A 15,978-nucleotide genomic window follows, 5' to 3' on the forward strand; every position below is an offset into this window, starting at 1 on the left:
AGGGCCGCAGCTGTCTCTCTTTGTTGCTCTCTCTTCTCCTGTTTCTCTCTGTCTTTATCAAATAATTTCTTTTAACTTTATTTACTTATAGAGTGCAAAGAAATTGAGAGGGGAGAGGGACAGAGACCTTGCAGCCCCGCTTCACCACTTGTGAAGCTTTCCTCCTGCAGGTGGGGACCGGGGGCTTGAACCCACGTCCTTGGGCATTGTAGTGCATGCGTTTAACCAGTGCCACCGCCTAGCCCCTAAAATACATGTTTTTAAGACTAGGATCCAGTCATCTAAAGTCTTTTCCAGCTTGATAATTCCGTCAGCCTTAAATATTTTATGTTAATGAACCCAGGGCCTTGTGCCTACATGCTGCTTCTCTTTTGCCCCCAGCCCAGTTTGTGTTTTCTTTATTTCTCTAGAGCTGCGAGGCAGGCGTAGAGAGGTAGAAAGAGGCTAAAGTGTCCCACCACCAGCGAGGCATGAGATGTGCTGCTCACGGCTCCCATGTGGCGAGAAGGCCTGAACTTAGGGCCTAAGCCTGAGGAAGCAGGCACTCTGCTGCTGAACCACCGCACCCTGGGCGCCGCCTTAGGCGCTCTCTGCATTAAGTGGGACTTGTTCTGAGAGACCGGTGAAATTAGCCAGGGTTGTGGAGCATCTGCAAACACTGCCACTGTATGTCCAGATAGTTGAGAGACTCAGTCGTAGGCTTCAAGTATCGCTGGCTCTGTGTAGACTATTTAACGGCCAGGGAGCACTCATCACAGTTCACGCGGGGATTGCTGTCGTGCTAACGCCTGGAGTCACATCCATGGTGACTGGGAAGATTTGCTCCATTCCGGTCGCCTCTGCTTGCCAACCTTACAGCTCCGTTGTTTGGTAGAAAGAAGGTTATCCGATGGGCGGTAGGAAGAGATCTTTCCCTGGTATGACAGCGGTGGCGTCAGTGGTGACGTAGGGGAAAGCCAAGCTTTCTGCTCCTGCTGAGTGATTCCCGCCGTGAGGCCTGACATGTGTCATCGCCACTGAGCCTCAGTTGTTCTCTAGCTGAAGGAGGCAAGGCTAGTGCCCTGCTGTGCCCTGCTGTGCCCTGCGAGTGCCTACTGGCCCGCGAGTCCTGGCACCATGAAAACCACAGAGCTGGTAAAGATTTGGACTCTCAAGCATGAGGTCCTGAGTTCGATCCCCGGCAGCACATGTGCCACGGTGATGTCTGGGTCTCTCTCTCCTCCTGTCTTTCTCGTGAATAAATAAAATCTCACAAAAACAAAGCCAGAAAGCCGCGGGCCTCACTCGTTGACGCCGGGTCTGGGTCTCTCGCCAGGGGTGCGGCAGTTGGAGATTATGTGCTGCTTCGGCTGCATGTCGGTTCTCGCCAGCTACTTCGTCTTCGTGACTTTCTTCCCGGCCTGCGTGTCCTTGGTGTTAGAGGTGAGCGATGACCGCGACACTGACAGTCACACCACGCGACTTAAATGAAGTCGGTGCCGCCTAACAACACGACTTTTACTCACAGCTCTCCCGGGAAAGCCGCGAAGGCCGTCCCATCTGGCAGCTCAGCCACTTTGCCCGAGTCTTAGAAGAGGAAGAAAATAAGCCTAATCCTGTCACCCAGAGGGTCAAGATGATCATGGTAATCACCTAGTTCTCTTCTGTCAGCACCAGTCACGCCACTTACCCTACCTTTACCTACTTACTGTTTTTAATAACAGAGTTGGAGAGGGAAAGGGGCTGAGGAGAGACAGAGAGATCCCTGCAGCCCTGCTTTGCCACTCGTGAAGCTTTCCCCTTATAGGTGGGGACCGGGGATTTGAACCTGGTTCTTGACATGGAAAATCAAGCACTTAACCAGGTGCACCACCACCCAGCCCCTTATCCTACTTCTTAATGTGTGTGTGTGTGTGTGTGTGTGTGTGTGTGTGTGTGTGTGTGTGTATACTCAGTATATGTGGTTTTTTTAGACGGGGGTCCAGTTTTTGAATCTTTTACTGGCATTCACTTTTTTCTTGGCTCTCAAACCTTTGGGTTCTTCCTGGCCCTCACTAATAAAGTCTCTCCCTTAAGCAGGGCCTCCATTTGATCTCTGAGGGCCTGTCTCTTGATATGACCTCAGTACAGCAGTAGAGTCGTATAGCAGGTTCGAGGCTTTCAGTGTTGGCCAGCCCGCAGGAGATAGTGTCGGGAACCAGGTGTTACCCAGTTGCTAAGTGTGAGGAGCTTAGATTCCTTTGATGAACAGCAGATACATTTCTTTGAAAATTTTATTTCAGTCTCTAGGTTTGGTTCTTGTTCATGCTCACAGTCGCTGGATAGCTGATCCTTCTCCTCACAACAGCACAGCAGACAACCCCAAGGTTTCGTTGGGCTTGGATGAAAGTGCGCCCAAAAGGATTGAGCCCAGTGTTTCCCTGTGGCAGTTTTATCTCTCTAAGTAAGTTCCTTCCAGCTGACTGCTAGATGCTAACCTACCCACTGTGCTTTTAAAACTTTACGTTCCGAGTCGGCCGGTAGCACAGCGGGTTAAGCGCAGGTGGCGCAAAGCGCAGGGACCCCGGTGTAAGGATCCCGGTTCGAGCCCCCGGCTCCCCAGCTGCAGGGGAGTCGCTTCACAGGCGGTGAAGCAGGTCTGCAGGTGTCTGTCTTTCTCTCCCCTTCTCTGTCTTCCCCTCCTCTCTCCATTTCTCTCTGTCCTATCCAACAATGACAATAATAACTACAGCAATAAAACAAGGACAACAGAAAGGGAGTGAATAAATAAATATTAAAAATAAATTTATGTTCCTCTTCTGTTTCTGACTGATGACAGTTTACCTTGCCCCTTTCCGTTTAGAATGATCAGCATGGACATTGAACAAGTCATCACCCTAAGCTTGGCTCTCCTCCTGGCTGTCAAGTACATCTTCTTTGAACAAGCGGAGACGGAGTCCACATTGTCGTTAAAGAACCCCATCACATCTCCTGTCGCGACGCAGAAGCAAGCCCCGGGTGGTTGTTGTAGGCTGCCCAGGAAGAGCCAGAACTGTCATGCCGTGGAGGAGGAGGAGGCGAGGGCGATTCGAGAAAGGAAAGGTGACTCTCCCTTCCTCTGCCATCCTTCTAGTGCCGCCAGCGTCAGGAAGTCAGTCTCAGTTTATATTCGCTCTTAAAATCTGTCTTTGCTGTCTTGCGCAGTTGAGGTCATAAAGCCCCTGATGACGGACACGGACATGGACCCCTCAGGCAGAGCTACGTTTGTCATTGGTGACTCCCTGCTCCGAGAGTCACCAGAGCTGGAGACACCTGAGGTGGAACTTCCTCCAGAGCCTCGGCCTAATGAAGAATGTCTGCAGATCCTTGCAGACACAGAGGTAGGGAGTCTTCCTGCAGGGCACCAGCCAGAGCTTTCTGTCTGTTTGCTTCTTGCTTGCCTTTCGTTAGAAGGGAGATGTAGCTACGGAAGTGGACACTGCTCTGACTGACTCCCGTGTGACCTTGTGAACTAGGGGAAGTCATCTCCGGGGAGATCACCTGCTTGCCCTGCATCTTGCAAACGCTCGAACTTAGTGGCAGGAGTCCAGGGTTGTTGACTCAAGAATCAGGGTTCTGGGGGCCGCGTGGTGGCAAGGCAGGTGACGTGCAAGGACCTGTGTAAGGATCCCAGTCCAAGCCCCCGGCTCCCCACCTCAGGAGGGTGGCTTCACAGGCGGTGAAGCAGGTCTGCAGGTGTCTGTCTTTCTCTCCTCCTCTCTGTCTTCTCTCCTCTCTCCATTTCTCTCTGTCTTATCCAACAACAGCGGCAATAACACTATCCCACAACAAGGACAACAACAGCAAAAAAGAATCAGGTTCTTTCACCAGTGGCCAGAGAGATGACCACATTTCCATGTAAGCCTAAAGGGATCGGACACGCGGCTGAGCTTCAAAAATAAGAGTGAACAGGCTGTGTTTTTGGAACTGGGACTTGCTGCATGTGGCCTTCTGTGCTCCCAGGCCGAGGCAGATAGGAAGTGAGGGAGGACGGAGCGCAGCAGGCTTCCAGGCCACCAGGCACACCGCTGCCAAGGGAGCCCTCTGGCCCACACCTTTTGTTTGTTTCTGCTAGGGCTTCATTCCTGCAGGATTCCGTTTTTCCTGACCTCCCCTCCCCTTTTTTTTCCAGATAGAGGGAGAGAGCTAGGGAAGACAACCACAGCCCAGCTTGTGAAACTTCTCCTTTGCATGGTGCGCACATTTGCCTTGAAGCTGGCCTGAAGCTTGGCAGCTTGTGCAGTTCGTCTACAGGAGATCCGTCTCCCGGCCGCAGTTTGTCTTGCTTTAGTGAGCTTGCAGGGATGTGACTGGTGGAGCGGATGCTGTGTGTGTGAGACCCTGGGGTCGGTCCTCAGTGGGAGTGAGAGTGGGGGGTGGTGTTTGCCAGGGGGGCTAGTTGCCTTTCTGAGACAGGAGGAAGGTTTTGTCTGCATAACCACATGAGTTCACGTTCTGTTCCGTGAGAGAGGCCAGAGTCCTGCTTCTGCACATGGGCACCGGGAGCCGCGTGCAAGTCACGCAGCCTGGTTGCTTCCCCATTTCCCTGGCCGCTCAGTTCATTCATTAGTGCTGAGTTTTCACTGTTGACTCATTGATGAGAGCGAGCGAGCTCTCTGGCACCTGTGATGGCAGAGACTGGACTGTTGTTTGTTTGGTCATTCAATGCTGTCCACTGCACCACCTCCAGGCAGCTATTTTTTTTTTAAGTGCCTTTCACTTGTGTTCTGGTTCCCTCGCTTACTGAGTAAATGGCTTGCTTTTACCTATAGGTTTTTAAAAGCGGCTTACGCATTGTGAAAGATACAGTCTTTCAAGTCTTGTATCATCCTTTCCTAAGTTCTCTCCGATTTGTTTTACTTAGAAAGGTGCCAGGCTCCTCAGCGATGCAGAAATCATCCAGCTAGTGAACGCCAAGCACATCCCAGCGTACAGACTGGAAACTGTGATGGAGACCCACGAGAGGGGCGTAGCCATCCGCCGACAGCTGCTCTCCCGACAGCTGGCACAGCCCTCTTCCCTGCAGTACCTGCCCTACAGAGGTTATGACTACTCCCTGGTACGCTGCCTCTGGGCCTGAGATCGTCCTCTGTCTTGCGGACCGCGTGCTTGTCCTTGTTAGCTCGTTTGTTTGTTTGTTTGTCATTAAACCAGAGTGCTGCTTCCGTCTGGCTCCTGGTGGGGGCGGGGGGCTTGAGCCTGGGACTCCTGCGTGACTCTGCTCTCCCCAGCTTGCTCTTCACCCCTGCCATTTCGCCTTTGCACACTTTATAGGATGCCTCCTTCGTAGTCGCATCCCTTTGATTTTCCAGTTACAGAGGCCATGGAAATTCAGATGTCGGGGGTGAGGCGGTAGTGCAGTGGATTAAGCGCTCAGTAGATGCTTGTACTTGGAGACAGTTACTGATGCTACAGACTGCATGTGGCGTGGGCTTTCACGTGACGCCTGACCTGACCTTTTAGGTGATGGGGGCTTGTTGTGAAAACGTTATCGGCTATATGCCCATCCCTGTCGGTGTGGCGGGACCTCTGTGCCTGGATGGGAAGGAGTTCCAGGTGCCGATGGCGACCACAGAAGGCTGTCTTGTGGCCAGCACTAATCGAGGCTGCAGGGCAATAAGTGTGAGTATGTAAACCTGCTGTTTGCTGGGCAGGGATGAGACTGGGATCCGTTTTACGACACATTTCGGGAGAAGCAGAAGTGTTTTCGGGACTAACGCGTGCTTGCACGCTGTTTCTTGAATAGCTCGGTGGAGGTGCCAGCAGCCGAATCCTCGCCGATGGGATGACCCGAGGCCCGGTAGTGCGTCTACCCCGAGCCTGCGACTCTGCAGAAGTGAAAGCTTGGCTGGAGACGCCTGACGGCTTCGCAGTGATGAAGGAGGCGTTTGACAGCACCAGCAGGTCTGTGTTGTGTCGCCTGTGCTCCTCGACAATGCTGCGGCAGACGGCCTAAAATGCGCCCGTATTAGATAGTTACACACTGAGCGCGTTGTTTGACTTGAAGAGAGTTTTGACCCAGGTGGATGTCCCCACAGAGGTAAATTAGGAAAACAAAAAATGTGGGAACTAGTAAGTTTTCTGTGTTGATTTCACTTTTATTTCCTATCTTTTTTATTTGATAGGACAGAGAGCATTTGGGAGGGGAGGAGGAGGAGCAAGGAGCGCCTCACCTGCAGATGGAGCGGGGCTAGAACTTGGGTCCTTGCTCATGGGGACGTGTGTGCTGAACCAGATGTGCCACCTCCCGGCCCCCATGTGCTGATCTTAGAATTGCCACAAGGCTGACTTACTGATCTAGAAACTGATTCCCAAAGAGAATGGAAGTTAATATTGGCCCGGCATAGTAATGTAATATTAATGTTAGTATGATAAGTTAGATTTGAATTTATGTAATTAAATTTATAATGAACTTAATCAGTACTGATTATAACCTCAAAATACTCAAACTTACATGCTTAAAGAAAGTTTTAAGGGCTGGACAGTGGTGCATCCAGTTAAAAGCACCCATTACAATGTGCAGGGACCCAGGTTCAAGGCTCTGGTCCCCACCAGCCCTGAAGCAGTGCTGTCGGTGTATCACAGTCTCCCCCACTCCCTCTCAGCTCTGTTCAAAATGAACGTATATGTAACTGTTGGGAAATGCTTTTGCAAGTCTAGCAATTAGAAAAGAAAGGCTGCCGCTTCTCTTTACTCTAACAGCAGGGTATGACTCCAGGCCCGACTCAGTGCTCACCGACTGACATCCCAGGTACACTGTTCTGGGTAACTTTCATCTGCTTTTTTGTTCTCTGCAGATTTGCGCGCCTACAGAAACTTCATATGAGTATGGCTGGGCGAAATCTGTATATCCGTTTCCAGTCCAGATCAGGTGATGCCATGGGAATGAATATGATTTCTAAGGTGAGCTTGGGTGGATGGAAGTGAACTCTGAGAGAGATTCCATAGCAGGGCAGAATAGGCACTAGGTGAACGGGTGCAAGGCACTGACTTGCTGTTTATTTCCTTCTGTGCCTTTGGACTTCGTGCCACGTACATCTTCTCGGTAAACTGAAACCTTTTATTGAAAGATAGACATTGATCATACTAAGTAGATGGGGTACTTGTTGATTGTGTCTGCACTTTGATATATTTAATTTAAACCTAGCACATATGTTCTGGGTCTGTTCAGGAGGAAGAGGGAGAATTTTGAAGCTAGCATTTTAAAACTTTGTCCACTGAAGTTTTATGAAAGCACTCTAAGGCTTTCATAAAAGGCCAGGGATAGTTCTTACGTCTAGTCCATTGAACTTGGGGCATTTTATCCTTTTCTTATTTGTGATTTACCAGATATACTTTAAAGGCATTTAGTCAAGATAGCAGGACTTGTATATTGGTTTCCCGAGATAGCACGGTGGTATGGGAAACGATCTTAGGCATAGCTGATGCTTCAGAGTCCTGGGTTTAATCCCTTGTACTGCCGTAAGCCAGAGCCGACAGTGCTCAGCTAAAAAAGGGAAAAAGAAAGAATTGTGATCCAACACTTCGGCCTCTGGGTGGACACCCCAGAGAACTGAAAATGAGCCAGCCAGTGGCACCCAAATAGTCCACACATGTAACGATGTGCACGGAGTAGGGAATCAAGCCTCCAGTTCCCACCTGCAGGTGGGGCGGGAAATGAGGGCTTCTTGGGTAGTGAAACAGTGCTACACGACTCTGTCTGTCTGTCTCTGTGCCATGAAGAAATAAATATTCACACTCCTCAGTGAGACGAGTACTAATATTCTCTTTGGATATAGTTAAATCATAGTCTCAGGAGTCAGGTGGTAGTGCAGCAGGTTAAGTGCAGGTGGCCCAAAATGCAAGGACCGGCGTAAGGATCCCGGTTCACGCCCCCGGCTCCCCACCTGCAGGGGAGTCGCTTCACAGGTGGTGAAGCAGTTCTGCAGGTGTCTGTCTTTCTCTCCCCCTCTCTGTCTTCCCCTCCTCTCTCCATTTCTCTCTGTCCTGTCTAATGACGACGATGACATCAATAATAACTAACACAACAATAAAGGACAACAAAAGAGAAAATAAATATTTAAAAAAATTTTTTAAATCATAGTCTTATGTGCATCTTGGTTGTCTAAGACTGCAAGAATTTTGTTGCTCTATCTAGATCCGTAGCTGACTTAGAAATCCATCACTTAGCGAAACAGTCACTCGAGTTTGTACCCATCTCTGGAAGCTAACTGATGTGTCCTGAATAGTCAAGCAGTGCTTACAGTTTTATCTAGAAGATACGCCTCCTGTTAGATGGAAGTAGTCTCAGCTACACAAATAACTCTGCACCTCTTGTCGTTGCTGATTCCAGGGCACAGAGAAAGCACTTTCAAAACTTCACGAGTATTTCCCTGAAATGCAGATCTTAGCTGTTAGTGGTAACTACTGTACCGACAAGAAGCCTGCCGCTATAAACTGGATCGAAGGCCGAGGGAAGTCTGTTGTTTGTGAAGCTGTGATTCCGGCCAGAGTCGTCAGAGAAGTGAGTGGCGGAGCCTCTCCTGCTCAGCTTTAATGGGGGCGGGAGTATCACTGATTTCAAGAAAACTTAGTGTTTTCTGTTTTAGATTAAAGATGACAGTTGCCACACTTCTAACCTGTTGTGTGTGGTGCTGACAGAGACAGATTTAGTGCTGGGTGATTTCGCTGAGAATAGGGCTAGCATGGGACCATGTCTAAACTCACGGTCTCTCTGGAGATGATTGACGAATCTTCCGGGGGAGATGGAAGTCATGCCCATGTGTCTCTAGGTGTTAAAGACGACCGCAGAAGCTCTGGTCGAAGTCAACGTCAATAAGAACCTGGTGGGCTCTGCCATGGCCGGGAGCATTGGCGGCTTCAACGCCCACGCAGCCAACATCGTGACTGCCATCTACATCGCCTGTGGCCAGGTGAGGGCTCCGGCTCTGCTTCCTGGCCACGCTTGGTCTCGCTCGCTCTGAGGTTGGCGTGCGCGTGTGCATGTGTAACACACTGTCTCTTTCTCTTTTCAGGACGCAGCCCAGAACGTGGGTAGTTCAAACTGTATCACCTTAATGGAAGCGAGCGGCCCCAGCAATGAAGATCTGTATGTCAGCTGCACCATGCCTTCCATAGAAATCGGAACTGTTGGCGGGGGCACCAACCTACTGCCTCAGCAGGCCTGCCTGCAGGTAGGGCACCTCGGGCGGGGGCGCGGTGCAGGCGGCAAGAAAACCTGGCCTGGTGCTGCTTCTCTGTGCCTCTGCCCGACACCAGACTGAATCCTCTGCGTGAAGTTGTCTGCGTTCTGTTGTTTCCCCGGTGTGAGTCGGCAGGTCGAAGCGTGCGCTCACTGAACTGAGAGCAGGGGGGCTCAGCTCACTGGGGTAGTGCGCCGTGTGGCTGTGTGTGCGAGCCGGGCTCGAGCCCAGCCCCCGCCACACCGAGGCAAGCTGCAGTCCGGGGTCTCCTCTCTCCCTTCCTCCCTCCCTCCCTCCCTCCCTCCCCCTCACACGGTCGTCTGCTCTGAGTGGATGTGCTGCGGGCCAGGGTCATGTCAGAGGCGTGTGCACTTTGCTGGAGGCCCGCTGTCTGGATGCCACCGTCACAGCCCTGGTGGAGTCGGCAGGCTGGGCGCCGCTGCCGTGGCTCCAGGGTGAGACGTCCTCTCTCTGCCTGCAGATGCTGGGTGTGCAGGGAGCCTGCAGAGACAACCCCGGCGAAAATGCCCGGCAGCTCGCCCGGATTGTGTGTGGCACGGTCATGGCTGGGGAGCTGTCGCTGATGGCAGCATTGGCAGCAGGACATCTTGTCAAAAGTCACATGATTCATAATAGGTGAGGCTGAGAGGTCAGATGGGTATATGGCTTGCCCTCCTCCGAACTCCAAAGTGTACGGGTCTCAATAGTCCAGACTTCGCATTCCTGATAGTGTGTGTGTGTGTGTCTCTGCTCTGCCTTTCTCCGCCACAGGTCAAAGATCAACTTACAAGACCTCCAAGGAGCCTGTGTTAAGAAGGCGGTTTGAGCAGCCCGGCTGTGCTCCGCTCCGACGTGGCTGTTAGGTTCTAAAGGACTGACATAAAATCTGTGAATCACAAATCTCAGTGCGACGTCTTGTTGAGGATGAACGGGCATGACCAGTGAGACCACTGCTTCGGCCTCAGTGGATCTGAGGCTCTTCCCACGCAGACTCTCAGATCCGAGAAGGGTTCGGGGCTGGACATGCTGTGCTACTTAGAAAGCTGTGCTCTCAGGCGTGGTGGTGGTGGTGGTCTGCTGACTTGGGAAGGAAGATAGAGAGTGGGAAAGAATGTTTTCTTCTGATGCCCTGGAGTTGGTGTGATCAGCGTGAAGACTGTCCCTTCTCTCCCTTCTCCCACCCCTGGGTTGAAAATGGATTTTTAAATTATTCTGTAGCTAACACAGCCCCTGATTTCATAGTTAATTTATTATTAAGTCTGGATTATAGTACTTGAAATAAGAGCTAATCTTATTTTTTTGTAAACTAATATGTCACTTGGTGCTGGTCTATTTTTATTTTTGGGGTAGTTGACATTACTCATCAGAAAAGGGGATTTGTTTTCCTTAAGGGAAGAATTACTTTTGTTTCAAACCTACAGAATAATGTCCTCAGCAGTGCTTGGTTCTCAATCAAGAAAACAATTCACTGCAGTTATTTACAGGCTGTTTGTTCCAAGAGTCTACTTGTCTAGACTGGCTACTGCATATGCCTCTGCATAAGGTCTTAAGAAGCTGTTTTATACTTCATGCTGGCTAAACAGAGGTGACAGTTTATCAGAAACATCCAGATCTCAGAGTATGGAAAACACCCTCTGAGACAACTTGATCTCGTAAATACACTTAGCTGGGAGAAAAAGAAAACTAGTTTTTGTCCTCCCCCCCACCCCCAAGGAACTATTATCAACTGTGTATGTTTTAAGAAAACTTACTATGCTCAGAGTTTATTGAAGCATTCAAGAAATGAATCAACTTGAATATTGATGACTTTCTAAACTTCACCCAGAAATAATCGTGTTATATAATGTCCAAGAAACTCTGGCCTGCTTGTGAAGCCCAGTCAAGGGGGAGCTTGTGTCCCAGACCAGTGAAGGTGCCGTGCTGCCCGGATGGCCCTGGAGGGCTGTGCCTTGTTCCCGTGACCAAGAGGTTGGCGACTGAAAGGCTCACAGGGCTCTCTGACGGACCCTTCAAAGCTCTTTGGTTCCCCAGGGGCTGAGGAGAGTTGTCAAATCCTGGAAAAGTTTTTAATGCGCAAGTTTTGTATAAACAATAAAGAATTCTTATTTTGTATTACATCTTACTGCTTCAAGTTCTTGGAGAAGTGATGTTTCGTGGAGAAGATGGACTCTAAACATTCCAGAAATGCCCTGTCAGCATGGGACTCCTCCTGAGTGGCTGTCCTGAGTGTATTATTGTGGAAGCTTGTCGTGTAAAGTTTAAGCGGTTTCTGCTGTGACTGTTCTGCCAGTGATACCTGTTTATCGGAACTGTCTGCAGAAGTGGCAGTCAGGTTTTGTCGACTTCATTTTGGTGACTGTAACACCCTCTAGCTATATCCATGTTTTGTACAATGACTTAAGTTGTATACATTTTTCCAGTCTTAGTAAATCATGACCAGGAAGCTAATACTGAGTGAGTGTCAGCAGTGACCTTTGTTAGTGCTTGGATCCACTCACGATCCGAGGCCTGGACGTGTGAAGTCGGGTGCTTGGCGACTTAGGATTCAGACCAGGTGTCCAGCCCTACAGCATTAGTGACAGCCGGGCCGTGTGTGCACGAGTGTAGCTTCCTCACTGGTTTCGCCACCTCAGCTGGACTACTTTTGAAGTGCCAGTAATAATTTGAGAGGAAGAGGAAATAAAGATTGTACGGTCGGGGTTGGGTTCTCACGCATAAGGACCCAGGTCCAAGCCCCCCCAGACTCCACTTGGAGAGGTGAGGCTTCACGAGTGTTGAAACAGGTCTGCGGGTGTCAGTCTCTCATCTGTCTCTCCCTATCACCCCCTTCCCTCGCAGTTTCTGGCTGTCTATCCAATAAATAAAGACAATAATAAAAGGTACGGTCAAAGCCAAGTGACCACTGCAAACGCACATGTAAGCTGTAGCAACTCTGTAGGGGAGAGGCGCTCGCTCTCTGCAGTGAGCTGGGATTCCGCACTGCAGAGTTGGTCTCCTGCTCACGGGTCTGCAGCTATTCACTGTGTGTGTGCTTGGCTTGTTCCCTACCCTGGGGAGCACATGAGGCCTCTCCCTGCAAGAGGACTCCCACCAGTCCTGGCGACTTTCTTTGTCCGAGGGCCAAGCAGACACAGAATGGGAGGCATCTGCAGCAAGAGTTAGTTTACAGTTCACGAAGCTTCCCCTGCAGCTGGAGACCGTGGACTGGAACCCAGGTCGTGACTACATGGAGATGCGTCCACTCCACCACATGTACCGCCGCTCAGCCTCCTCTCTTGGGACACTGAAAGTGAATAAATGTAAAACGGTGTTTTCCAAGAATCTCTTCTTGAAATAATATTCCCATAGTGCTATAATTAGCAGTCACACAAGAGAAAAAAGCAAAAACAAAGGGGTAGTAGACGGACAATCATCGGGGGCCGGGCGGTGGCGCAGCGGGCTAAGCGCACGTGGCGCAAAGCACAGGGACCGGCGGAAGGATCCCGGTTCGAGCCCCCGGCTCCCCACCTGCAGGGGAGTCGCTTCACGGGCGGTGAAGCAGGTCTGCAGGTGTCTGTCTTTCTCTCCCCCCCCCCCCCGTCTTCCTGTCCTCTCTCCATTTCTCTCTGTCCTATCCAACAACAGCAACAATAATTACAATAAAACAAGGACAACAAAAGGAATAAATATTAAAAAAAAAAAGACAAGTTATTCTGATAAGAGATCAGAGCACTGCTTAGCTCTGGTTTATGGTTGTACAGGGGATTGAACCTGGGACCTGGAAGCCTCCAGCATGAAAGTCATTGGCATAGCTGCCATGCTGTCGCTCCTGCTTTAGTTTATTGGATAGAGACAGCCAGAAATCAAGAGAAAGTGGGGTGAGAGACACCTGCAGCCCTGCTTCACCAAGTAAAGCTTTCCCCCTGCAGGTGGGGACCGGGGGCCTCAAACCCAGGTCCTTGTGCCCTGTAACACATGCGCTCAACCAGGTGCGCCACCACCTGGCCCCTCCTGCCCCTATTTTAAGACTGGTTTGCTCATTTACGTCTCATGAGGGGTAAACAGCAGCTTTCTCAGCTGTTGCCGACGGTGCGCTGGAGGCGGCTATGGGACCTCTGGGGCCTTGGGCCTGTGCGCCCTGTACTCTAGCGGCTGTCTCCTCGGCCTTTGTAAGTCTGAGGGCACTTGAAGTGAGGTGGTGACACTTGAGAACAAGCTTCTCTGGGCTGACCAGGTCACTGACCTGGATACCACACGACTTAGGACTGAGTCCCCCCCACCCCCCTGCCACTCCAGAGGGAAGCTTCGGTGCTGTAGCCTGTTCCCCTCCGTCCTTCCGTCTCGTCTCGTCTCGTCTCGTCTCGTCTCTACTGTCTGTGAAGTCAACCCAGAGTCACACGGGCTCCTGTGCTAAATAGGATTAGACACGGGTCCCAGCTCAGATCGATGTGGTAAACAGTAGTGTAAACTTTATAGACTTTCCTCGTGTTCGGGAACTACTCTGCCCTAGTCCAGCTTTCTAGTCCTATTCAGTGTGTTTAGTCCATCTGCATGGCAGCTGTCTGGCTCAGGCAGAATTACTAGTCATGAGCCACACGGACCACACTAAAATAGACTTCTAGCTTCTTCACCAAGACCTCTGGTTTCATCATCTCTGTTTCTACTTTTGGGTTCTTGTTTACTAAACAATGTGTCCTGCTTTACATCTGACTGCCTTTCAGCCACCAAGTTGCAGAGGCTACCATGACGCCATCCTGGCCTCCCTGCGCAGACGCCCTCACCCGTGTGTCCTGGAGCCTCCCCTCCCCAGAGCCCTGCCCCACTAGGGACAGACAGACACAGGCTGGGGGTGTGGGTCCACCTGCCGACACCCGTGTCCAGCGGAATGAGAAGCCGTGACAAAAGCCGTAAAGAATTTGGGTCCATGCTCCCAGAGGGATAAAGAACAGGGAAGCTTCCAGGGAGTCGGCCGTAGCGCAGCATAAAGTGCACGTGGCGCAAAGCGCAAGGACCGGCATAAGGATCCCGGTTCGAGCCCCCGGCTCCCCACCTGCAGGGGGGTCGCTTCCCAGGCGGTGAAGCAGGTCTGCAGGTGTCTGTCTTTCTCTCCCACATCTCTCCATTTCTCTCTGTCCTAACCAACAAGAACGACACCAATAACAAAACAAGGGCAACCAAAGGGAATATTAGAAAAAAAAAAAAATTAGGGAAGCTTCCAATGGAGGCGATGGATGGGACAGGGAGCTCTGGTGGTGGGAACTGTGTGGGATTGTACCGCTGTTACCTTACAATCTTGTTAATCAAGTCACCATTTAAAACAAAGTCAACTCAGGAAAAAAAAAAAAAAAAAGTGAAACCCGGGTGGGTGCAGCCAGGAGGTGGTGTGGACACTGGGGACTCGAGACCGAGGTCCTTAGTTCTGGCCCTGACATCATGTGCCAAGAGCGGGGGCTTTGCTTATCTCTTACATCCTTCTTGTGTGGATAAATGAAAGGAAAAAGAAAAAGTTAAAGTGTGCCCATGAACCAGTAGGAAGTTTCCGGAGCCGGCATGTGGTTGGTGTGGCCAGCTGTCTTCAGAGCTTTCTCTGGATAGAAGACAGAAAAGGCTTCATCCCATTCCTGCTTTGCTGAGTTTATTTTTGCCTCCAGGGTTATCGGCACTGACAATCCACGGCTCCTGGTGGCCGTTGTTTCCATTTTACTGGACAGGACAGAGAGAACTGAGAGAGAGGGGGAGAGGGGGAGAGACCGAGAGACACCTGCAGCCCCGTGCCCTCCCCCCACCCCTGCACGTGGGGAGCAGGAGCTCTAAGCCGGGCGCACCACCGCCGCCCCGATTCGGTGATTTGATGACCAACGAGCGTCAGGTGTCAGGAGGTGATTCTCTCTCGCTGTGAGTTACCTGGCTTTGTGTGCGTGTGCTGCCTGTGCCTGCAGGGTCCTTCCTGGCACTTCCAGACCCGCCCTGTGACTCTGGGAACGTGACCTGTTTTTCCCTTTTTTTTTTTTTTTTTACCTTTTATGTGGGATGCAGAAGGTGGAAGGTCTGGCTTTTGTAATTGTTTCCTCGCTGAACATGGGCGTTGACAGGTGGATCCATACTCCCAGCCTGTCTCTCTCTTTCCCTAGTGGGGCAGGGGTCTGGGGAAGCGGAGCTCCAGGACACATGGGTGGGGTCGTCTGTCCAGGGAAGGCTGGTCGGCATCATGCTGACATCTGGAACCTGGTGGCTGAAAAGAGAGTTAACATATAAAGCCAGACAAATTGTTGACCAATCATGGACCTGAAGGCTGGAATAGTGCAGATGAAGAGTTGGGGGGCCCTCCATGGATCCTTCCCATTTTATTGGATAAGACAGGGAAATTGAGAGAGGAGGGGGAGACGAGAGACAGACACTGCAGACCTGCTTCACTGCTTGTGAAGTGACTCCCCCCCTGCAGGTGGGGACTGGGGGCTTGAGCCAGGATCCTTGCGTGTGTCCTTGCTGTTAGTACTGTGTGCACTGAACCCGCTGCGCTACCACCCACCACCCCCCGCCCTGCTACTGTTTTCCACAGGAGTCCTTGGCAGAAGGAGTCTAGTCAGTAGCCTCTTTTCCTCATAGCTACCCAACCAGCTCTCTTAGGACTTTGCAGCCCAGTCTATGTATATGACAAAGGCTCTGCAGAAAACTCTCATGCCTCAAGTCCATAACATAATGGCGATGCAGAGACTCTCACTCCTGAGGCTCCAAGGTCCCAGGTTCAATCCTTGGCGCCACCATAAACCATAGCTGGGCAGAGCTCTGGTAAACAAAATAAAAATAAATAAAATAAAAA

The 15,978-nt window shown here is 51.0% G+C and overlaps 2 protein-coding genes across 5 annotated transcripts in view; both read left to right on the forward strand.

Annotated features, from left to right (window-relative positions):
• Positions 1-11,296, forward strand: part of HMGCR (3-hydroxy-3-methylglutaryl-CoA reductase) — a 28,413-nt gene extending 17,117 nt beyond the window's left edge. For all 4 annotated transcript variants that reach the window (XM_060201040.1, XM_060201042.1, XM_060201041.1 and 1 more), the window contains exons 7-20: positions 1,316-1,422; positions 1,508-1,624; positions 2,262-2,422; positions 2,822-3,060; positions 3,163-3,338; positions 4,862-5,056; positions 5,461-5,619; positions 5,744-5,901; positions 6,795-6,900; positions 8,330-8,500; positions 8,769-8,909; positions 9,012-9,170; positions 9,661-9,815; positions 9,951-11,296. In XM_060201040.1, the coding sequence (XP_060057023.1) occupies positions 1,316-1,422; positions 1,508-1,624; positions 2,262-2,422; positions 2,822-3,060; positions 3,163-3,338; positions 4,862-5,056; positions 5,461-5,619; positions 5,744-5,901; positions 6,795-6,900; positions 8,330-8,500; positions 8,769-8,909; positions 9,012-9,170; positions 9,661-9,815; positions 9,951-10,005 (2,099 nt within the window). In that variant the 3' untranslated portion in view covers positions 10,006-11,296. The remainder of the gene's footprint in view (positions 1-1,315; positions 1,423-1,507; positions 1,625-2,261; positions 2,423-2,821; positions 3,061-3,162; positions 3,339-4,861; positions 5,057-5,460; positions 5,620-5,743; positions 5,902-6,794; positions 6,901-8,329; positions 8,501-8,768; positions 8,910-9,011; positions 9,171-9,660; positions 9,816-9,950) is intronic.
• Positions 1-15,978, forward strand: part of POLK (DNA polymerase kappa) — a 358,361-nt gene that overhangs the window by 202,507 nt on the left and 139,876 nt on the right. The gene's annotated exons all lie outside the window — the stretch shown is intronic.

Source organism: Erinaceus europaeus, chromosome 11 (assembly GCF_950295315.1).
Source record: "Erinaceus europaeus chromosome 11, mEriEur2.1, whole genome shotgun sequence".
NCBI lineage: Eukaryota > Metazoa > Chordata > Mammalia > Eulipotyphla > Erinaceidae > Erinaceus > Erinaceus europaeus.